Raw genomic sequence first — 24646 nt, forward strand, 5'->3', positions numbered from 1 at the left:
ATGTAGCGAAGTTAGCAGCCTATAGGGTTCAGGCCCCTTCAAAAGTTCATGTGGTGAATGTGAGAAAATTATAAAGAAAGTTGGATCTAAAAATTTAGTTTTCAGATTATTAAGTTTTCTATTTGAATTAAACAAGTTTAAAAAGAAGAAATCAAAGTTTATTGAAAGTAGCTGGGACCTCTTTGCTGCTAGACCTCTGAAACTTTTGGACTCAAGGGACCTCCGACACAGCTTTCGCAATTTTATCTAATGATCTTATTTGGGTAATTTTGTAATTCAATAATCTACTTTTAGTGTAAGTACTTACAGTTGTCAAATATATGTTGTAGAGCTAAACCTACAATATTTCCTTCAGAAATGTAGTGGTGCAGATGTTTGAAGTGTCATAAAATGGAAGAACAAGTAACTCAAAAACTGCACTTAAATACAACATAGTAATTGTGCTTTATTTTCTCCATGACAGATTTTTGTTCTCTGTTTTCAAAGTGCACTTATTTCCCTCAGAGTGTAAATGAGGATTTTCCAAATGAACTGGGACCATGTATAACTAATGCAATTGACTAAGAGATGGGTTACAGAGTATATGCCAGAAACAGTCCAACACTTTCAAGTAAATGTCAGTGACGGAGGAAGTCAGCGTGTGGTTTTACAAAAAAAAACCTGTGCTTGAAAAGGATACTTTCCATGTGGGTTTTGTACAAGTAGCTGCCTCGTTGAATATGAAGACTTAACTCATTCATGTACAAAAATCAACCAACAGACTTGAATATTTAACTTTATACATCTTTAACTAGCGTTTTTAGATTAATATTACTTGTATTATTTATTTTACTAACTGCTATTGATTATATACATTTGTTGTAGTGACTCTAGGCAACAGCCTCCCCCTCCAGACAATCATTATTACACATCACAAGTGGAAACATTATACTCAGAAATACCTCATGCAGCGAGAGGTACCAGGGTGTTAAGCATTTGAGAGACAACACATTTAGTTAAATATACTAAAACAAAATCAAGAAACAAAGCTTTCAAAATAGACCTTGAGATAATTACTTGGTTAAGAACCGCACTCGGGAGTCAGCCGTCAGACTGGAACAACCGGTGTTAGCCACTGGGATTAACTACTTTACTGCCTCTTCAGCAATCTCACCGGAAGTTCCACCAATAATCCTGTGCAGTACGGCTCCAGAGATTAAGGTGGATAAGTCGTTCTCTCTTGGAGTTCTTTTGTCTTCATGCAATCCAGAACTTTGCATCTTTGCAGTTGACTGGTAGAGATTGGTCTATTAGATTGTATGTTTTAATAGAGTAGAGCCGTCGGATTTAGCAAAAAACAAGGCATCAAAGTGAATAACACAACATTTTACTTTTATTGGGCATCGTCCAAACTCGGTGGCTACATTAACCACAATGCAACTCAACCACCAACAATGAGAGCGTCGGGCCATGAGCCTCACACTGATGGAGAACAGACAATACGCTTTATGTGGCAGTGAGGTCTATAAGCTCACCTGGATCCCGCCCCTGACAACACTTGAGGCAACCTCTACTAAGCCATGAAAGGCTTTGAGCAAATTTGTTCACATATACACCTGTTCTCCCTAAGACCTTTAAACACAGGGTTACGTACAAAACTAAACTTTAGCCAGAAAAGTTCACGAGGAGATATAGGCGACACCGTATTTCCCGTGTTTGCTCTGTGACTGATTTAGAATGAGAGATACATCTTCAGCGTTGGAGTTTGGGCGATGAATTCACAGTCATCAGATGTCATAACCTTAGTATTGCAGCGCATGTGTTTTCCTCACACTGTCACCGCAATGCCCACAGTGTGTGTGGGGGTGGTGCTTCAGCAGAACAGCTTAAAAGGGAAAACCAATGTCTCTTCATCTCAGAATCATGCCTACACACCGTCACTGTCTACCTTAGTGCGTCTGTGGTGATGTCACACCATGAGAAAAACTGCTTTCATGGGACCATGTGATTGTGTGACACACAGGAGAAGTACGTGACTTCGCTACTCTCGGTGGTGCAGCTTGTGGTCATCATGGGGGAGAATCCCACCCATACTCATGATTTAATGGTTCTACGTTCTCAGGGTGGAGCCCACAGCAGATTGACGAGGACCTGCAACGGGGCAAGGCTGCAACTTATGATTGATTTTTATTTTAGATTATTCTGTGTCTTATTTTAACATAATTCAATTGACTGTGTGTTGTCCATACAACCATTGAAGTAACAAAAAAACCTAAAATACATGTGTGGTATCATTGCACAGCAGAAATTACTCATCGATCAATTTTGACTAGTCATTTTCTTACTACTACTGAACAGTGTTTTTATTTTTTTTCATTTATAAGGAAACCCCCAACCAGACCCCGTTGCAGCAAATGTCAACAAACCAAGTCACACTACTCGCAATAAAACGTATTTACAAATCATCAGGCATTAGTACCCCAGCACCATTAACTCCACAATGTCAATTAGTGGGGGTTTAAATTCAACATTGGGCGAACAAAAAAGCAAAGCCATGTTTTGTCATCCTTCACATAATTACACTTTAATATAGGGTCAATACTAAACTCACATAAAGTGTGAAAATTCACACCAAATATTCCAGTGGTTTTGGGGAAAATTGCTCAGAATTATTTGAAACGAGTCATGTAATAGCTGGAACAAAATTACATTTTACAAAATGATGAATGATTCAAATTCCCCAAAAAACATATGTATATATATATACATATATATATATAATATATATATATATATAAATTGTGTTATTCCCATGTATTTTGTAAAACATTTAGAAACCTTTTTAATTTAGGTGGTATAGAGATAAATTATTATGATTATGTCAGTTATTATGGAGTGTCAGTGGTAAACTTAATGAATGAATCTAAATGATTAAATACCATTTAGGATGAAGTATGATCTTTACCAAGGTCTTTGTTCCATTTCAACAATTAACTCTGTTTTATATTGACACTCCATGTATATTTGGACTAAGTCAGAGAAAGCCATTAAGAGTTATGAGAATGGTGTAGATGATATACATTGTTGAACTTAAACAGTCGCCGCAGTGCTCACGGTTTCCAGGTGATCTTTCCAGTGGTCTTTCACTTCCTCAACGAGCCTTATGTGTCAGCAAGTCAGCCACACTCACGTCTCTCACTGACGTCAGCAATCCACAGTCAAGATAAAACCCTGAAGACATGAGCCACACACTGGTCATGATGGTTTCTCTGAAGTGTTCGGTTGCATTTATATATGTGCTGAGTATTTGGACTATGGGATATGCTGGGAGCTGTGATGAGCAACAGACTCCGAACGACGGAATGTGCTGTGACCGTTGTCGTCCAGGTAAAGCATACGATTGAATAATTACAAATCTGTTGAGTTGCTTGATCTAATTTTTGGTAAATATTGTCCATGTTCTTGTGAGTGACTGCTTTTATTTTTTGTTTTGAAGGTGAATATATGAAGCAGTTGCAATGCGATGCGCGTGATAAAGCTGTCTGTAGCCCCTGTCCTGAGGGCTTCTACTCTGAACACTTCAACAGATTTGACAGATGTGAGAAATGCAAGTCATGCCCTCATGGTAAGACCGAAGATAATGATAAGATATTTAATTTATATGTGAAAAAAATGTCATCTTGATCTCATGATTTCCAAAAATACACCTGTCAGTGATAATATGTTTAACACAGTGGATAAATGAGGGAACTTCTGAATAAGGGAAAGTCCTGTAGTTACAATTCTTGTCTGTCCACAGAATATGCTGTGAAATGTACACCAACCACAAATGCCAAATGTTCGTGTCGCTCGGGTTTCCTGTGCTCCAGCAACGAGTGTTTGACTTGTGAGGAAAACAAGTGTGTCGCAGGGGAGATACTGAACAGAACAGGTAAGAGTGGATGTGTTCTGAACTAAAAGAAACACATTGCTTAGCTGTTCAACCAGGCTAATTGGCATGGATAAATATTCCATTGAAAAATGTAAATGTGTAAACCTACCTGAAAAAAGTGTGAATGGCAAAACTGTACTGTAAAGCTCTTTGGGTGTCATCCAAACTAGAAAAGTGCTATATAAATACAAACCATTTACCATCTACCTACCTACCTACCATACCTACCTACCTACCTACCTACCTACCTACCTACCTACCTACCTACCTGCCTACCTACCTACCTATCTACCTACCTATCAATCTACCTACCTACCTACCTACCTACCTACCTACCTACCTACCAATCTACCTACCTATCAATCTATCTACCTACCTACCTACCTACCTACCTACCAATCTACCTACCTATCAATCTACCTATCAATCCACCTACCTATCTACCTACCTACCTACCTACCTACCTACCAATCTACCTACCTATCAATCTACCTATCAATCCACCTACCTACCTAACTACCCATCTACCCACTTTTCATTCTGTAAATCTTTCTCTCTTTCGTTGCAGACATTCCCCAAGGTGGACAGTTGATTAAGTATTCCTACAGGTGTGAGGCAGCATGTACTGCTAATGCCTATTTCGATGTGAAAGAGAAAACCTGCAAGCAAAGGACACAGTGAGACCCATTCACCTTGCTCAGATAGTGATTTTCCCTAAAGTAGAGAGGTACATCAACAGAGACATTAACTATTTATGGTCAACAGGTGCAGTGCATTTGGACTCGCAGAACTATTTCCAGGAAACAAAACCCACAACTCAGTTTGTGATATTTGTGGTATGTGAACAGAATGGTTTTATTGACTGACAGTTGTCGATGACATAACATTGCTGCAACAATCATGTGCTTTGCTGTACACGAATAATTGCAATGACATCACTGAAGTGAACTGACATGACACGTGATTTGATGCTTCAGCACGGATGCACTGCAAAGGTGGAGACTCCAGCAATACGATTCTTGGCATCGGCTTCCTGCTGCTCTCTGTCTGCTTCCTGGCTATTCTGTCTGCTGTCTGTGTAAAGAGTCTGAGGAAGCATAGAGCAAGTAAGTAAAAGCTTTAATAGAAAAAATAGAAATCATATAACAACCCAAATATAACAACATATGTGAATTTCTGTTGCTAAAACACAGGTATGGCTGAAGAGACTAGCTATCATAATGAATTTAGAGATCAGCAAAAGTTGTGAAAGGAGCTAATTGGTCAAGGAAGATAAACAGTTTTTCACATGTAGAGAATGTGAGTGCAGCAATCACAACTTCTCAATGACTTTGTATTTAGAGACATTGACAATTTTTTATAGCATTATTTAATCCAATTCTTTACACTCTTTGGTTTAAAAAATGAAATAAAAAGACGTAATGTCTTATTCTTAATAAACATTATTTGCTCTATATTAATATATTACAGTATAAATTATAATAAAAATATAAGATGAGACAATTATGATAAACTTGCCTCACCTGCAGTGAAATTTGCCTCAAAAAACAACATTGTACACACTACATACACATTCAGGCTTTATTCATTCAGTGCATTTGAAAAGAGCAGCACTTGAAAAGATGTCACGATGAAATGGAACAATCAAAGAGGAAATTTGTTAAAGTGTGACATGTCCACAGTGGGTCCTTAATGAGAGAGTGGATTTCTAAACCCTTTGTATTTTTCTCTCTGCCTCAGAAAACTATCCTGTGTTAGGTTTCAGCACTGCAGACTTCCCCCTGCCGAAAGAGGAGTGTGGACTCCAGCTCAGTATTTCCGATGAATGCAAGGAGTGCAGCAGTTTGGACGAAAACCAAACATCTGCAATCCCCATTCTTTGTACTTTAGGATAAGGTGACCAGACTGGTTTACTCCATCTAAAGATTTTGATTATAAATAGTATATAATAGTGTAAGTTACATGTTTACATATAAAGAACAGGCAAACATGTGAAGGTTAGAGGTGCTTTATTTGATCTCCAAACCAACAGGATATAGCTGGACAGGAAGCTGAAAGATAGGTTCAATGCTTCCTTCCCTATTAACAGTGCTCTTTAGGAGATAGAAACAACTCCCTGGAATAGTTTACCAGAGGACTTTTTCAAAAATCAGTTTTAATTTTCTTTTACAAATAGGTTTTACTTATATGTTCTCCGCCTAGTCATTTTATTTGTCGTTATTGATTTTACACATTGATATATATTACTTGCTTTGCAATGATAGAGTATTTTCCTTGGTGTCTTTGATGGTTTGTCTTCTTGCTTTTAATTGTCCTCTTTGCACAGTATTTTGTCACAGTTGTTTTTGAAAGGTTCTATGTATATAAAGATACTATTTTGATTATTATATGCATGTTTGTGTTTGTGCTTTTCTACAGTGTTAAAATACAGGAAATGAACCCTGTTTATTATATACATTATTATAACACACATTCACACACACAAGCGTTCACAACAGTTTGGTCTCCATTACTCTTATGTCATGGCTCCATGACTTCAGAGGACATTACATTGACTTACATAGATTTTCCTGGAGATGTATTGTAATAACAGTTGCTACTTGCCTTGACCCAAACCTTAATGTAAACCTTTACCTAATTCCAAACTTAACCTTAAACATGCCTTCACCTTTAAATGTCATGATGTACGGTATAGGGACTGGTTTTTCAGGCTTACAAGCAGAAGATAAACTCATACTTATTTTTTGGTACATTGTCCAACTATTTCTTCTGACTGACCCTCGTATATTTGTATACAGAGGAAAAGGATGTTTGTGTTTTGAGCGACACAGTACTTAGTTTGAAAAATCTGTGTTTACACGTGTCGAGTCAAGCAGCTCTAATAACCACACAATTGCCAAACAGACAACTAAACACACACACACACACATCACTGACATTTACATACAAATCTTTCTCTGCTAACACCATAAAGAAAATATAATGTTGCTAAAACACAGGTATGGCTGAAGAGACTAGCTACCATAATGAATTTAGAGATCAGCAAAAGTTGTGAAAGAAAAACAACATTGTACACACTACATACAAAAGAGCAGCACTTGAAAAGATGTCACAATGAAATGGAACAATCAAAGAGGAAATTTGTTAAAGTGTGACATGTCCACAGTGGGTCCTTAATGAGAGAGTGGATTTCTAAACCCTTTGTATTTTTCTCTCTGCCTCAGAAAACTATCCTGTGTTAGGTTTCAGCACTGCAGACTTCCCCCTGCCGAAAGAGGAGTGTGGACTCCAGCTCAGTATTTCCGATGAATGCAAGGAGTGCAGCAGTTTGGACGAAAACCAAACATCTGCAATCCCCATTCTTTGTACTTTAGGATAAGGTGACCAGACTGGTTTACTCCATCTAAAGATTTTGATTATAAATAATATATAATAGTGTAAGTTACATGTTTACATATAAAGAACAGGCAAACATGTGAAGGTTAGAGGTGCTTTATTTGATCTCCAAACCAACAGGATATAGCTGGACAGGAAGCTGAAAGATAGGTTCACTGCTTCCTTCCCTATTAACAGTGCTCTTTAGGAGATAGAAACAACTCCCTGGAATAGTTTACCAGAGGACTTTTTCAAAAATCTGTTTTAATTTTCTTTTACAAATAGGTTTTACTTATTGTTATTGATTTTACACATTGATATATATTACTTGCTTTGCAATGATAGAGTATTTTCCTTGGTGTCTTTGATGGTTTGTCTTCTTGCTTTTAATTGTCCTCTTTGCACAGTATTTTGTCACAGTTGTTTTTGAAAGGTTCTATGTATATAAAGATACTATTTTGATTATTATATGCATGTTTGTGTTTGTGCTTTTCTACAGTGTTAAAATACAGGAAATGAACCCTGTTTATTATATACATTATTATAACACACATTCACACACACAAGCGTTCACAACAGTTTGGTCTCCATTACTCTTATGTCATGGCTCCATGACTTCAGAGGACATTACATTGACTTACATAGATTTTCCTGGAGATGTATTGTAATAACAGTTGCTACTTGCCTTGACCCAAACCTTAATGTAAACCTTTACCTAATTCCAAACTTAACCTTAAACATGCCTTCACCTTTAAATGTCATGATGTACGGTATAGGGACTGGTTTTTCAGGCTTCCAAGCAGAAGATAAACTCATACTTATTTTTTGGTACATTGTCCAACTATTTCTTCTGACTGACCCTCGTATATTTGTATACAGAGGAAAAGGATGTTTGTGTTTTGAGCGACACAGTACTTAGTTTGAAAAATCTGTGTTTACACGTGTCGAGTCAAGCAGCTCTAATAACCAAACAATTGCCAAACAGAAAACTAAACACACACACACACATCACTGACATTTACATACAAATCTTTCTCTGCTAACACCATAAAGAAAATATAATTTTCCTGTATATATTTGATGTTTTTTACAGACGTTTTTAGTTGTCTTCAGTATTATCCATATCTCTTGTAGCATCATCAATAAAACATATCTTTTTCTGCTCTATACATGTATCCGGCAGAATATATACATATCATATTTCTATATATTGTATATATAAATATCTATAATTATCATATAATCTTATAAGAATAAGATGTGTATATACACACATACATTATTGCTTTTGTCACAAGATATTCACAGATATTTGTGTTGTCTACAGTGTTGTCCCCTCAGCTGATGTGTGAGCCCCGCTCTGCCTGTGGGGGTCGCTGTGGGGCCCGTGTTGACAGATCATATGACAGCCGCTGTCCGGGTCCCACTTCCCTTCCCCGCTGGAAAACGCCACATCTGACAGGGAGGGAGGCTCACACTCGGTCGCGGGGAAACGTGAACACCGCTGTCAAGATGCTGGCTCTCGTGAACCGGCTGCTGGACTGGTTCAAGTCCCTGTTCTGGAAGGAGGAGATGGAGCTGACGCTCGTCGGCCTCCAGTACTCGGGGAAAACAACATTCGTAAACGTGATCGCTGTAAGTCCTCAGCCGCTATTAGCCACCGCGCTAGGGCAGTGCTAACACCATTCTCGCTAATATCGGGGGTTAACAGCTGGGGAGTTGTGTTTGTGCCCACTCGCAGTGTCCTGGTCCGGAAGTCATGTAACGTGACGGTGCTGTGTTGTGGTCCCAGCATCCAGCCAAGCACCTGTGTCAACAAGGCACCTGGGCTAACTGGTTTGATGCTAGCTGCTGCCCGTGTGTTGTGATGGTTTAGCGAGCTGATCTCAAGCAGCAGCAGGTTGACACTGAGGCCCACGAGTCATGGAGGTGAACGTGAAACGGTTTTATCTGCCTCGCTGTGACTTTCATCCCAAACGCCTCCAAATTGTCACGAGAGAGCCGAGCTCGTCATGTCTGCCAACATGACACCAGTGACAACCTGTTGATCATTGTGCAGCTGCAGAACACGTGAGCTGTCTCCTCTCCTCAGATGCTAACAGGGATAAGGAGGCAGAGTGTGCGTCCTCCAGACAGTCCGTGGTGTCCTCCCGTGACATTTCTCAAAACCGGTGTTTCTGGTGGAGCAATGTGCATTAGCCAATCACTGCACGGCCACTGTAACGTGTTTTAGCAGCATATTGTGAAAAGGCAACAACACTTCCTGTTGTGATCGGAGGCAGTTTGTGGTGGTGATGGCTCTCGCAGTGATTAGCACACATCACTTTGAATCCACCGTGAATTTGACTAGTTGCGTGGGTTTTAATGTCATGTGTTTCCCCGGTGCAGAGCAACTTGGCGTTGTTCAGCTAAACATAAAAGCAATCTGTATTATGGTGTGCTGCGGATCAGCGGGGAATTTTCATTACTCAACACTTGACTAGAAACTCATGTGACCAATGCAAAACAATCCTTCAATCCTAATAGTCATAGCTGATTGACCTTCAAAGTGTTTTTCCAAAGTCTACGCAGAAGGAATCGTGTTATATTGAGAGAAAGAAAGTATTGGCGGCTGACCTGCATTTCAAAGGGGACAAGAGCCAATCACTTTTTAAGATCTTTCCTCTGTCAAACGCCTGAGAGTGTGTCAGTCTGCTGATGCTCCTGTATCTCCTCTTGTTTCAGTCTTTTTGGTTAAGTGTGTTTGAGAGTTTACAGAAACATTTAAAAACCATATTTTATATTTATTTTGATGCCACTAGTATCACCCTGTATCTCTATTAGAGTTAAAAGCATTGTATTAAAAGATTAATCACAAAAGCTATGTTTTTTATATAAAAAAAACCCGTCATTGGTTTTAGCTTCTCATTTCTTCAGTGGATCTTATGCGTCTGTGTGTAATATCATAGTTTGAGTGTTGGTCATTTAAATATGTCATGTTGGTTTCTAAGAAATTGTAAACGGGAATTTCCACCATTTCCACAAATCTGATAGATACAGGAAAACGTGAGAGGATGAAAAATAAGCAGCAGACTAAAATTTTGATCATTAGTTTCAGCTCTGATCTGCACTGATAAAGTGATCACAGAAAATAGAGGAGTCAGATTAAATCTCAGAGGAACCCAGGCATGTGGTAAAAGCTGTCTGAGGAGGAAGTTGTCTTTGGGGTTGGAACAAAACTCTGATCCATCCTTCATGTGGAAGAAGTAAGAAAAAAAAATGTTTTGTCAGCGAGCGAGAACGGTTAGTGGGGGAGCTTCCTCTTTCCCAAGTCATGAGACCGCTGCACTTATTTTCTTTGAGCCCCGTCAGGTGACTCCAGCTAGTCATGTGCTGTGAAATGTGTGCACGGCAGACTGTGCACGCTCTCTGGTTTACAGAGGAGGGCAGGGAGAGGGAGTGGAAACGGCTTTTGAGTTTAAAGGGGAAAGCTGCTGATTCTCTGTGTTGAAGTGTTTCTTATCCTTCCACTTCACTTTTCAACAATGAACACGGAGAGAAGCTGTGGAGATAAAGTTTTATTACTTGAATCTTTTTGTAATTTAAAATAAAATGATTCATTTAGTGTTTTCTCCTCTTCACAGTTTTGAGAATGTGCTTGTACATAATCTAGATTTTCAGTTTTCAGAAGTCATACTCTTGTGTCATAATTATCTTATGTCTACAATTCTTCCCCAGTATTGTAGTTTAAATGCTTTTATGATAACATGAATAATATAACATGCTTTTAATGAATGAGTATTCTTTAAAATTGTAAGATAGTTGTGACCCTGCTGTATCTTTCACGAACTGTTTTATCATCGATCATTTGTTTATTGGCAGGAACACACAAAATCTAAGGAAGAAGCCATTAAAATGTTGGTCCAGATCCAGATCAAGTTGCGGATGCAGGATTTAGCTTTTGACTTTCTTAAATTTTTCGAGATAATGTGTTTTTCAATTGTTTGGGGGGTTTCTTCTTCTACCTTTCTCTTCATGGATCTTGAACATGTTGAGGGGTCTGATATGTATGAGTGTGTACAATTTGGTGCAGATCCGAATAAAAGTCTGGATCTAGTGAATTTAAATGTGGTTTCCTAAGAGGACTGTTGGGGTTTGGCTGAGGTCTGAGCTCTACTGATAGGTATTTAGTTAGTAATTAGTTTTTTTTACTAACTCAATATTTGGAGAACATTAAATCTGTGTTGGCTGCGGTGACTTTCTGTAACTTTGGACCAGTTAATTTATTGTAAACATGTATCTATCATCACTAATGAAAATAACTCAAACATGTCATTTCTTTCAGTCGGGGCATTTCAGTGAAGACATGATCCCTACAGTCGGGTTCAACATGAGGAAGGTCTCCAAAGGAAACGTCACCATCAAGGTTCAGTTTTAATTTTTATGCTGTTAAGTGACCAGCAGAATGATTTCCACAAATAGGCAACATTATGGCAATGTTACTGACACTTTGAAACAGGAATGTCATGTGATGCTGTGCCCTTAATTCTGTAGATTTGGGATATAGGAGGGCAGCCGAGATTCAGGAGCATGTGGGAGCGCTACTGTCGGGGGGTTAATGCGATTGTGTGAGTATCCAAGTTCTGGCTTTCCGATAATTAAAGTGGGGGGATTTAAATTGCAGAAAGACGAAGTTGGTGTTGAACTTCACTATTAATATATATGCAAATCTCTCTGTTTCAATGTTGCTGATTTGTAGGTACATGGTCGATGCAGCAGATCGAGAAAAGGTGGAGGCGTCTACAAACGAACTTCATAATTTACTAGACAAACCTCAGTTGCAAGGAATTCCTGTAAGTTTTCCCCTGAAACCACTTTTTACTAAATCTCCGTGATATCTGCTCTGCAAAACTCTGCGTGGGTTCTGTCTGTGATTACTTGCGCCAGTTGCAAATTTCACTTGCGATCTGCCCTTAGATTCTGGTACTCGGCAACAAAAGGGATCTTCCCACTGCACTAGATGAAAAGCAGCTCATTGAGATAATGTAAGTAACAGAAATGATTGAAAGTCCTGAACTCAATTGTTCTGATCACAGCTGAATGTAGATTTGTCCTTTCTTTCTGTAGATTCCTTCTGTTATGATTACTTCAAACTGTCCTAAGAAGAAGAATTTAATATTTCAATATTATTCAAGTATTTTGCTTTGTATACATTGCAACTTCCTACTTTTAATTCCACATGAGTTCAACATACCTGTATGATGATGACAGCAAAAGTGGATCTGGCTCCCTCTGCTGTCAAGTGGAATCATGTGTTTAGAATTGTGTTGAGCTCTTTCCAGGAAGCTTCAGATGAATAACACTGATGATCATTCTTGCTGCATACGCATCATATTTATTTGTTCGTGCATCTTTTTCTCCTCATAGGAATCTGGCAGCTATTCAGGACAGAGAGATATGCTGCTACTCCATTTCCTGCAAAGAGCAAGACAACATTGGTAAGTTGAAATAAATGACTGCTGTGTCATTTCCACTGGATTAAGGGTGATTTTATCATTTTCACTCAAAATAAATTCTGAAAAGTTTGCATCCATGTTTTCTACATTATCCCTACCTGTCAATCAGTGTTATAGTGTTCCCTATTGGTGAGCCTGGGTTTCCTAAGTTATGTCACACACATGCTTGCTGGTGTTAATATGTATCCTTGTGCTCTTGCTCAAGAAAACAAATCATGGACTCACCCACAAAATCTGCTCCAAATGGCTACTTTAAAAGAAATCAAACAATAAATTGAATTTGTTTGCCCATTTATAATTCAGCAATTTACTTTAGCATTTATTAATGAAAGTGTTTGCATTAATTAATTTATGTAGATAAATCTGTACCAGAGTTATATGTAATTCTACTGTGTGTCAAGATAGAAAAACAGATTCTGAGACCCTGCATGTTTTTTTATTTATTTCAGATATCACGCTTCAGTGGCTCATCCAGCACTCAAAATCCCGGAGGAGCTGAGAATGCACATGTTTTTTTCTTCTTCTTTTTTTGGCCAGCTGTGTTCGCCATGTTACTGTCATGCCACATCGCATCACTCTGTGATGATGTACAGTTATATCTTCAGGTCACAGGTCACATGCTGCACTGTTCTGCTTGTGTCATTCAATGTCTTTTCTCACCTTGTGATTCTCTCACAAGACCTGACAATGCACTACTACTATGAAATTCTGGAACCAAATTTAAGGAATGTAATTGGCATTATACTTATTGTGAAGCTGCAATTTAACTCTGAGTAAGAACCTAGTTTCTCATCTACATTTTACCGTTCAGGCATTACCTGACTGATCATACCCAGAGGTTTACAACACTAATCTTGGGTGTAGAACAACACTGTGTTGAAGGATTTAATTTGTCAAACAGGCCTCACAGAAATGTTCCTCCACAGTTAGATAATCATGTCAAGAGAAGGCTGACGTGGACAAGCAGGTGTTCCCATTTCTATCGAGCTCTACCCCTAGAACAGTTGTTCTTAGCTTGATCAGGTTTCCCTCTTTCAAACACATGTCTGTTGTTTTAGAAAACTGTGCATTTGCGCACATCAGTTTGAGCAGGTCTGTACAAATATCAAGCTAATATGATTTTTACTGATGTGAGAGGTGCGTGTATGAATATATGATTCTATTTAAAGACTGAATGTACTCAAAGTAAAGCTGTACGGGGTTGTGTGGTAGTATTGGGCCTCTCTTTGCAAGGAGCTTCAGTGGAACGATGTGTGCTGCCCTGATGCTCACAGAGTGGCAGAATTTAAAGTGCCTTGTGCAATGTCTCCCACCTCTGGAGCAAAGCGGCATGCTGGGTAGAGGGAAAATACACCACTTAAATACATTCAAAAAATAAAAAGGCATGCTTTTTAATTTAAACGTTGTCTTGTTTTTTTTTCTTTCACCTTTTGAACGATGGCATTCTGTACACAATGTAAAGAGCAATAACAAGAAGGTCCAGCACATCCACATGGATGTTTTTTCAGCTAGCGGGCTGATTTTTCTCTGCTGGTTGAGCTTGTTTGTTAGTGATAACATGAGGTCTTGTATCAACAGGTCCGACAAAACATTGATCTGGTTCAGTTTGTATACACCAACACAGACCCGACGGGTGTTATGTAATGAGAAATAGTCAGTGGCTCTAAATCTTGTAGATTTTTACTTGAATTCACTTCAAACCCTCGGACAATTATCAAGTGAATGTTAAGAATAAACCTGAAATTCCAATTATTTTTCTTTTTCCTGTTAACTGGCCCTAATAATCTTCTGTACTTTCCACCTCAGTCAATAATCATGTGAAATTTCAATACCACTTTCTAGTAAGGCAGCCTTTATGAAAGTTTTGTAATTCTAACTAATACAATGCAGCCTTCATGGTTGATGAAAAACCATGAGAAAAAAAGGCTAAAGAATATTATCAGACAACCTGATCATGTTTTGTCCCATGAGTTCACGGTGGTGCCTTCAAGAAGTTGTTATCATGTAGCACTGAGGAGAACTAACCGATACGCTCAATCTTTCATTACTTCCTAAAAAGCAGACAGTAGTCACTTCATATTAAATATTTTATGACTGTGCCTTTAACATGAAAACACATGTAACAAATGTCTATTCATTTTCTACATATTGTCTTTTTATTATTTTTTATTATACACTCTTAAGCTTAATCTTGCGGTCCTCATCAACCTGATTGTTCATTGACCTTTGCTTTGGCTTCTTGGGATCAATAAAGTTGTAATAATAATAATAATAGTGATAATAGTAATGCAAATAATAGTCATAATAGTATTTATACTACTACTACTGTAAACTACTTCTACTAATATTAATAACAATAATATAAATACTACTACGACTACTAATAAATATGATAATAATAATATGATTATTATAACGCTTATTCTTTTTATTTATAATTATAATTATTGTTGTTATAATAAATGATAATGTAAACAGTATCATGCAGTTCCTCCTCTAACCTTCGGTCACTAAGTGAAACTGCTGGGACCGAACCTTCAGTTTGAAAGCTGAAGTTACGACACGTCATGAATGCCACGAAACGCAACCCTGGAGATTGTAAGCTCCGCAGCCAATCACCGGACGAGCGCGCCTCACCTTTTGAATGACGAGCCACTGAGAGGGCTAATCAGAGGGCAGTATATGGGAGGAGCCGGTTTGTTGACAGGAAGCGTTTGAAGCGGAGTCACTGCTGCTCCTGCTTCTCCTGCTCCTTCTCCTGCTTCAGCCTGACAAACGGAGGATTTCTCTCTCTCGTTCAGCCGCTCGCCGGTGCGCGGACTAAAACAATGCTCTGTAGGACCGAACCGGGGCAAAGATGCAATGGAGGTCAATAGTGGTGGGTCTCGTGGTGCTGCGGCTCTCCCTCGGCTGGGTGCTGTGGCTCGCGTTCGGACTGGGACCCAGCGTCATCTGGGGGTTCAACTTCCAGCTCGGCTTTAACCTGCACAAGCTGGATGTGCTGTTCGGGGAGGAGAAGGGCAGCGACCCGGGCTCGTGGTCCCAGCGGGTCCACGGCCCCAGGTATGAGGAGTCGACGACCACCTGTGCGAAGCCCGAGGAGGACTCGCCCCGGAGACCCTACCTGAGCTTCTTCGACGGCAACAAGGACGAGTACGTGCGGCGATACAGCTCGTTCCCTGACCCCCTGAAGGCCAAGATGAAGGACATGGCCAGAGACATGTTCTACTTCGGATACGACAACTACATGAAATACGCTTTCCCCGAGGACGAGCTGAATCCCATTGCCTGTAAAGGAAGGGGACCAGACGTGCTGAACCCGTGAGTCATTCAAACCTGTGTTCGTAACTGTCTCCTGCGGACCGGGCGATTTGCGTTTATTTAGTAAACAAATTACTCACAAGTGTCGCCCTGCTGCCCCCTGTGGACCGGGTCGGGGTTCGTTCATATTCGCGTTGAGCAGGTCATCGATAAGTTAAAGGGATAGTTCACCCCAAAAATGAAAATTCACTCATTAACGACTCACCACTTTGCCGATGGGGGAGGGGTGGGTGAAGTGTTTGAGTCCACAGAGCACTTCAGAGTTTCAGGGGTGAACAGTGTTGCAGCTAAATGCAATACAATCAAAGTAAATGGTGACCGATTTGACTCGAAACGCGGTCCTTCACACAATGTTTTTAGCGTAAATGTTAACAACGATGTTAATGTTGACATTTAGGCCAATGGTGGGTAGATAATGAGTAAAGCTTCATTTTTTGGTGAACTACCCCTTAAGTCTAATAAGATAGACAACTTAATCCATCCTGAAGACAATTATTGTGCTCCAAGGTTACAATAACAAAGAATAATAGTAGTGAAGTACAAAATATCAAGTGCTATTAAGGGTAAGAGAGCCTAAATGCATAATAATACAATCACGATAATTTACAAATTACAAGCCTATCAAAGAATATACTCAAAATTGGACAAGTAAAGCAATAGAAAAAGAAGCATTGGAAATGAGAGGTACTGCTCATGATAATGAAAGTAATAATGCACATGATATTAATACACAACTGTACATGATAATATTGGAAGTGGTATTGTACATGTATTGTTGCACTTGCATTATTCATTTGGATCCAGATGTCACTTACAGGAGTCTTGAAGAGGTCACAGATGAAACAAAATATAAAATAAGGGAACTCAAAAATCCAAATGGTCAGATTAATTGATAATTAAATCATATCCTCAATCTTAACTGATTAAACTAATACGTAAACTACCATTTAAAGCTCATAAAACCTCACACTCAGCGGTGTCTGTATTCATAGTCACCTTCCAGCAAATGCAGGAAGTGTTGAAACGTCCACATTGGTATGTGGCCGAACAGGTAGTTTTAGGGGGAAGAATGTGATCCTAACACTCCATTTTGTTTTTGCATATAAATTATTCAGTAGTGTGATCTATTGATTATTTCTCCCACATGTGTATGACGTTGCGTCTGTTTCATTTTTTTCGTTTCAGGTCAAACATCAACATAAACGATGTCTTGGGGAACTACTCCCTGACATTAATTGACACCTTAGACACTCTGTTGGTAAGTTTTCACTCTGTGCGACTTTCTCCTTTCTTGCAGCTCTTTTAGAGGAAAAAGGTGGAAATACCAAATGTCAAAGGATATGTGCAAGCTGGATTACAATCATTTACACACAGATTATTTTTGGCATTTGGCACATTTTGAACCATGTTTTCCTGTAAGCTTAGTGTCACCTGTTCCCCAAAAGCTGAGTTTTGCTCCACATTCAGCGGCACAGTGGTTAACACATCCTCTCTGTTGTAAGTTGTGGGTTTTCTGCTGCCTCTCAAAACCTCCCCTGACACTGACTCCGGTGTAGTCGATTTTCTAAACAGCTCGTTGGTATGAGTGTGTTCAACCTGACATGGGCAGTCTGAGGTGTCTTCTTTACGTGTTCTTGTCACCAGCATTCACAGTCTTACATGAAGAATCTCTGTACATGAACAAATGTAATTTCTTGTAATAGACTGTTTATTTTATGAAAATGTAGGCTGACAAAGCTTCTTTATAACAGGTGTGATCCGTAATGATGAAATTGAAATAGCTTTAAACTTTAATTATGCAACAAAAGAAGCTTGTAGATTGACTGAGGTTAAACTGGTTTTGAAAAAGAATCAACCCCTCTCCAAATCCAATTTGGTGCTGCACAGTATGAAACAACAACACAAGAACTCTTTTTACCCTTTTGGTTTACAGTCTTGAGGCGGTTTGGATACTTCTCTACCAACATTGCACACTTGGATGAGCACTGCTTGATGCTCTTTTCTACACTCACTCTTTATCATGTGCTGTTTCTCTGCAGGTGCTTGGCAACGTGACAGAGTTCCAGAGAGCCGTCAAGCTGGTCATAGAAACTGTATCTTTTGATAAGGACTCGACGGTGCAAGTTTTCGAGGCGAACATAAGGTACCAATGTCGCTGCTATTTTAAATGTCAAATACAAAAAGGAAACTACTTGTGCATTTTTCTGTTAATTTAAACATGCATCAAAGTGGTTTAGAGGAGCAATATTTCCTTTGTATCTATTTTGACATGCATTCAAGCAGACAGCATCCTCACATTATTCCAATTCTTATTCCAAATAGTGGATGTTTGAAGACAAATATTGTTTGACCTAGACCAAAATGAATGAATGAGACATTCTATATAGATAGATAGATAGATAGATAGATTACTTTATTCATCCCAGAGGGGAAATTAAGCCGTCATAGCAGCCGGTACATTTGAATACAATAAAATACAATAGAATAAAATATAAAATATTGCGGCAGAAAGAATAAAAACAGAAACACAAGATAAAATAGGTAGATAAGGTATGAAATCTATGAAAGTAATCCCTATCTGTTTCTTTGAGCCGTCACAATGATATATTTCTCTTCTTCACTGAAGGATCTTGGGAAGCCTCATCTCCTCTCACATCCTGCTGACTGACCCAAAACATCCGTTTGGCAAAGTGGGCTTGGAAGGTTACGATAATGAGCTGCTTCACATGGCTCATGACTTGGCCGTCCGCTTACTGCCGGCCTTCGAGAACACCAGCACAGGCATTCCTTACCCCAGGGTGAGTGACGGGTACATGACATAAGGCAGCTGCTAACATACAAAATATATTTTAATGGTTGTAGCACCGATTACCGTAGTTTTCATGTGAATGAAACTGGATAGCTTACTACATCAACCAGCAGCGTCATGCTTTTGTTTCTTGAATGCAGGTGAACCTGAAGACTGGGGTCCCCCCTGACAGCATCAATGAGACTTGCACTGCAGGAGCTGGGTCCCTGCTGGTGGAGTTTGGGATTCTGAGCCGCCTGATCGGCGATTCCACATTTGAGTGGGTAGCCAGACGAGCGGTTAGAGCTCTGTGGAAACTGAGGAGCAATGAAACCGGTCTCTTAGGTATGTGCAGCTGTGTACTGTAGCTTTGTGACAACCCTTTATGTATTTCTCATGTGCTTTCTTTCTCCCATTGTATTTACGTTGATTTCTTCAGAATACGGTGCTTTCGCTTCATTCGCCAACTTTCTGTGATTTCTGTTCTCAGGTAATGTAGTTAATATCCAAACGGGCCAGTGGGTCGGGAAGCAGAGTGGCCTCGGGGCTGGTATGGACTCCTTCTATGAGTACCTGCTGAAATCATACATCCTTTTTGGGGAGAAAGAGGACTACAGGATGTTTCAGGCTTCTTATGAGAGCATACAGAACCACATGAGGAGAGGGTGAGTCTCCATCTGAAAACACGTGACACAGTAGATTCTGCACATATTTGTGAAAATACCGGTTGTCAGCAGCATTCGTTATATGAAGTTACTATTCATTTAAACCGTTAACCTTCAACTGCTATGTTAATGATTCATGTGACAAAGAGGAAGTCAAATTGCTCATGTGTAGCAGAATTATTTTTACATATACATACATACTATCTGAACCTTAAGATTTAGCTGATAGGTGACCAGCTGCAGAGGCATATGTTTACACTGTGACTGCTTATGTACACGAACATGTTCAAAACAGAAAGGAGAAAGAATTCTGTCAAAATAGCAAATATACTCAACTTTTTCTGCCAAAAGGGATTTTTCTGTTGTTGTGAACGTGTCTGAAACAGCTACATGTACATATGTGAACCTCTGTCTGCTTCCCTTTGGTTTTCAGGAGAGAGTCGTGTAACGAAGGCGAGGGGGACCCGCCTCTCTACGTTAATGTGAACATGTTCAGTGGGGAAATTATGAACACCTGGATCGACTCTCTTCAGGCCTTCTTTCCTGGGCTGCAGGTTCGATTGTGCACTTTCAATTGTAGGAGGTGATGTGTTAAAGTGTGAAAAAAGTGTTTGACTAAAGGAAGGCTCTACTGCTCTTGTCCTAGGTGCTGAATGGTGATGTGGATAACGCCATTTGCCTACATGCCTTCTACTATGCCATCTGGAAGCGCTTCGGGGCGTTGCCGGAGAGATACAACTGGCAGCTGCAGGCTCCTGACGTGCTCTTCTACCCCTTGAGACCAGAGCTGGTGGAGTCGACCTATCTGTTGTACCAGGTGACAATACTGACATGTTGTGATGCAGCATTGATGAAGGCAGACTGTTACCTTTTACTCAAGATCTTCTTTTGATCTACTTTTGCTTTTCCACAGGCGACCAAAAATCCTTTCTACTTGCATGTTGGAATGGATATTCTCCAGAGCCTTGAGAAAAATGCCAAAGTCAGGTGTGTGTCATGTAATATACGCCTCTTTGTTAAGTGCTTTAATTTGTGTTGACGCCGAGCTGAGTTGAGCTGAGCCGTGTTATTTATAGATGTGGGTACGCCACTCTCCACCACGTCGTTGACAAATCCAAAGAGGATCGTATGGAGAGCTTCTTCCTCAGTGAGACCTGCAAATACCTGTACCTGGTAAGTGAGAGTCCGAGCGTGTCAGAATTAGACCCACATTGTACAGTATACTGGTAGGTTTGCATAATATCAGAACATTATATGAGCATAAACAAGAGGTACATTTTTTTATAATTGTAATAAAAGATATTTCAGATGTTAAATGTTATCAGTCTATAAATTTAAAGACTGTATTTCACGTTACTGCTAGTGATCTTTGAACTAGATTGTTTAAACTATTGCTGCAGCTATATTTTGATAAATAATTGTTAAAGATATCAGATATTAGTAAAAATTGCACGTCACATATCCATTGTGATAAAGCAGGCTTTCGTTAATAGTTTGTTTTATCCACACATATAGTTGCAAAGTCAGAGACATTTATTCCAACATTTGAGAAGCTGAAAACAACACATAGTTGGTATTTTTACTTCATTGACTGTGAATGACTCTCTTAATTACAATTTAGATACCTTTCATAAGGTGTTCCTCACCAATCATCAGAATAACATTCAGGCCCTGACTTTTGGCCCAGCTCTGTTCATACTGCCATGTAAATAAAGCCTTTTCTCTTACATTGCAGCTTTTTGATGAGGACAACCCTCTTCATCACTCCGATAACAAGTACATCTTCACCACAGAGGGCCACGTCGTGCCTATAGACAAGCGCTTCAGGGAGAAGCAGTGGAATGATTTGTATCCGTGCGAGGAGGGGGCACTGGCAGAAACAGAGCCCAACTCCCGGCCGCCTTCCAGCAACATCAGCAATGTAAGACTGCCGTCCCCACCCAAGCCCAATTAACTGTTCATTGTTTAACTGACATTTAAAACCTCATTGTTTTCTTCCTCTTCTTTTGTCCTGCAGTGTAGCAGGATCCCAGAGGAGCGACGATACACTCTGCCACTGAAGAGCGTCTACATGAGGCAGATCGACCACATGGTGGGACTTCTATAAAAGGACGCAAGTGGGGACAGTGGCGTGAAGCTGCCTTCGGTACGCCTCCTGAAGTGCAGAGGCAGTGAGGTTAGAAAAGATCGAGTGGTGGTCAAGCGCCTCGGCCATTCTGTTCTGCTGCTCAGGATCCAGACAAAGGAACTGACTCTAAGGGAAACCAGTTTAATTAATTGCCGTATTATTAAAAGTTTGTGCCGGGGTGCTTTGTCTTCTGGATGTGAAAGCATGTACTCAACAAAGACGGAGAAAGAGGAGTCATGTTTTCACTGTGGTTTGGCGATGATGAATGGAGATTGTGGTTTTCTGTTGCGTGTCTGTGGAGCAAAACATATCTGTTCAGGTATGACTGTGTGTACTGTGTGTGTGTGTGCATGTGAGTGAGAGAGAGGGAAATGACAGCTAAGCTGTGAATAATAATGATGTGTTTATGGGAACGGTGCCATCTAGCCACACATGTAAAATGTATAGCCTAAAAAAACTCACCTCTAAAGCTTTTTTTCTAAACATTATGATTAGTGCCTCTTTGCAGTTGACTCACTTGAGTAGATCTGTGCTTTTAAATAAGGGCTGCACACTAACATATAATGACAGGTGATAACTCATGCACACACTGTAAAACCCTGCCTATTGGGAGGCTGTAGTAAACTTTAGATTGTGCCTGTAGGAAACTTGTGTGGTCTTTTGTAGGCTTGAGGTCAATTTTTCCAAAATGTTGAAACAGCTCTAGTCTCTCTGATTTACTACAGAACTACAGAGTTTTCTTCTTCTAGATTGGGATTAACTATATTTGAACCATTTTAAAGCAACACCATGTAACGTTTACTGAGCAACAGCGCCCTCTGCAGACACACTTTGTGATTATTTCGTCAGGCTTTGTGTACAAACGATTAAGTGGACTTGATGTAGAGAAACAAAGCTCATCCATCTGTTGACCACAGGTCTGACTGTAGTGCCACTTACTGAACTGAAACACAGCTGAACGTTGGATATTACCCAGGATCCTTGGCTTCATGAAGCAGAGGAGCTGCTTCGTTTTTAGTTTTTAATGACTCCTTTTTAACTGATCTGACAATTTAATTTTGAACCTGATTCTGGCAATTTAAACTGAACATCATTGGTCGTCTTTCAGAGCGAACTAGCTCACCAACGTTTCACAGAGCAAGAACAGATATTCGGGGTGAGCAGTTGGGATGGAAGCTGCACCGCTCTCTTCAGTTCGAACAACACAAACTAATTTTGAAGCTGCTATTTAGGTTTAAAAAGTTGCATTTTGTTGCTTTAAAGAGAGCCTCTGTCTTACTTTTGTTATGCAAATGTTCACGGAAAACTTAACAAAGACTAAGTGACAACTTGAACTGCTTCCTGCCTGCCACACTAATGAAGACTGAAGTGTTCCATCTCTCAGGCTTTTAGTTACTCGATGTCCTACAAAGTGTAAACAGGTGTGTGTGTGTGTGTGTGTGTGTGTGTGTGTGTGTGTGTGTGTGTGTGTGTGTGTGTGTGTGTGTGTGTGTGTGTGTGTGTGTGTGTGTGTGTGTGTGTGTGTGTGTGTGTGTGTGTGTGTGTGTGTGTGTGTGTGTGTGTGTGTGTGTGTGTCGTTACAAGACCTTCAGGATGACTTTCTGTTTTAAAGTGCCTTCTCTGTCTTTCTGGATGCTACTGTACAGTGCATTTTAGTCGTGGTTAACATTGTCCCATTTTTTATTTTTTTTTATTAAGGCCACTGATGATATTGCACAACAGGTGTCATTCCATGTGTGACACTGATGATGACATGAAGCTCCCTTTTACACATGACGAGAAAAGCCATAAACACATTTTTATTTTAATGTTAGTATGTGAAAACATGTTTTCAATCATTCTTCTGTCCGACATCTTTAGTACACACTCTCCTGCATTGTCTCTGATTATTATAACTTTTTTTATTTTATTTTTTAGAGAAGATGGACATTTGTTTTTCCTCTCTCACGTTATTGCACATCATATCTATTCATTTTCATGTGGTGAGAACTCAGGGTTTAATGGAAAAGCGTTAAGCAGTGAATGCTTTTATTAAAAGAAACAAACACTTTCTTGAAATGTTGTTGCCTTAAATGTCTTAGGAAAGCCTTAGGTATTTATGTTGCAACTTGTTACAACTTGTGAATCCGAGGTTGAAGAATAATCGCACTGAACCGAAGTACAGTCCTACTGTGAATATTCATTCATGTCTTAAACACAGAAAGGCAAACGCCATCTCCTTCACGTTGATCTTTGATTTTAATGTGTTTTGTGACTGATGCATCTTTTACCAAACATCCTGAGAATCTGAAGCTCCGCAGAGCCTCGGGCTGTGGCGCTCGCTGACATCGTTTCACCAGCATCTTCTTTGTCTTTGGGAGACAGCTGTTCAGTTCTCAAGTGTTGTAGGAACTACTTCAGGTGACCGCAATGCCATGTCTGAGTTTGCAAAGTGGTGGACATGACAAAACCCACTTTGTCTCAGATCATCAACATATTGGGGAAATTCACTTGTTACTTTCTTGCTGAGAGATGGATTAGAAGATGAATAATACCGGATTCCAGTCTGGGGCCTGTTTCATTAAAACAATTTGTGGGAGCTGTTCATAAAATGGCTGACGAAAGCTGCCGGGGGTCGATTGTGGGATGATTTGCTTCGATTAGTCAAACTCGTCAAACCTGATTCTACGATAAGCCCTTCAAAACGTGGCTCGGCCGGGGTTTTATACGTTGAATTAGCATGTTCCTGTGTCTGTGTGGTCAAAATTGGCCTTAGGTGTAAATGTTAAGCCAAGCGAACTGTATCTTCCCATTAACACTTCAATCTTCTCATCCATCTATTCGCAAGAAAGCAAAAAAAGTCTATTTAAAAAATAACGGTCCAACTCTTCATTTGAATCAGTATGAAATAAAAGAGATCAATAAATGACAGATTATGACCAAGACGTTGCTGTGTTGCTTTTTATTTTTGGAAAATGGAAATGT

The 24646-nt window shown here is 39.7% G+C and overlaps 3 protein-coding genes across 4 annotated transcripts; all 3 read left to right on the top strand.

Annotated features, from left to right (window-relative positions):
• The first annotated feature begins 3123 nt into the window (after positions 1 to 3123).
• Positions 3124 to 6297, top strand: LOC128461214 (tumor necrosis factor receptor superfamily member 3). Of its 2 annotated transcripts, XM_053446038.1 has the most exons (7): positions 3127 to 3366; positions 3476 to 3604; positions 3779 to 3910; positions 4479 to 4587; positions 4676 to 4746; positions 4888 to 5016; positions 5651 to 6297. In XM_053446038.1, the coding sequence occupies exons 1-7, from the start codon at positions 3219 to 3221 to the stop codon at positions 5803 to 5805; spliced, it is 873 nt and encodes a 290-aa protein (XP_053302013.1). In that variant the 5' UTR covers positions 3127 to 3218; the 3' UTR covers positions 5806 to 6297. The 2 variants fall into 2 exon arrangements, with proteins under 2 accessions (XP_053302021.1, XP_053302013.1); XM_053446046.1 differs by lacking the exon at positions 4888 to 5016 and having other exon boundaries at positions 3124 to 3366.
• A 2383-nt stretch (positions 6298 to 8680) lies between these two features.
• Positions 8681 to 14181, top strand: arl8ba (ADP-ribosylation factor-like 8Ba). The gene is made up of 7 exons (XM_053446059.1): positions 8681 to 8920; positions 11610 to 11690; positions 11819 to 11892; positions 12024 to 12117; positions 12242 to 12309; positions 12692 to 12762; positions 13230 to 14181. Exons 1-7 carry the CDS (start codon positions 8798 to 8800, stop codon positions 13277 to 13279), a joined length of 561 nt encoding a protein of 186 aa, XP_053302034.1. The 5' UTR covers positions 8681 to 8797; the 3' UTR covers positions 13280 to 14181.
• A 1288-nt stretch (positions 14182 to 15469) lies between these two features.
• edem1 (ER degradation enhancer, mannosidase alpha-like 1) lies at positions 15470 to 24606 on the top strand. Its single transcript, XM_053446070.1, has 12 exons — positions 15470 to 16101; positions 17287 to 17359; positions 18141 to 18244; positions 18728 to 18899; positions 19051 to 19234; positions 19380 to 19554; positions 19988 to 20108; positions 20201 to 20371; positions 20468 to 20541; positions 20631 to 20727; positions 21290 to 21475; positions 21572 to 24606. Exons 1-12 carry the CDS (start codon positions 15638 to 15640, stop codon positions 21659 to 21661), a joined length of 1911 nt encoding a protein of 636 aa, XP_053302045.1. The 5' UTR covers positions 15470 to 15637; the 3' UTR covers positions 21662 to 24606.
• The last annotated feature ends 40 nt before the right edge of the window (positions 24607 to 24646 follow it).

Source organism: Pleuronectes platessa, chromosome 2, assembly GCF_947347685.1.
Source record: "Pleuronectes platessa chromosome 2, fPlePla1.1, whole genome shotgun sequence".
In the NCBI taxonomy this organism is placed as follows: domain Eukaryota; kingdom Metazoa; phylum Chordata; class Actinopteri; order Pleuronectiformes; family Pleuronectidae; genus Pleuronectes; species Pleuronectes platessa.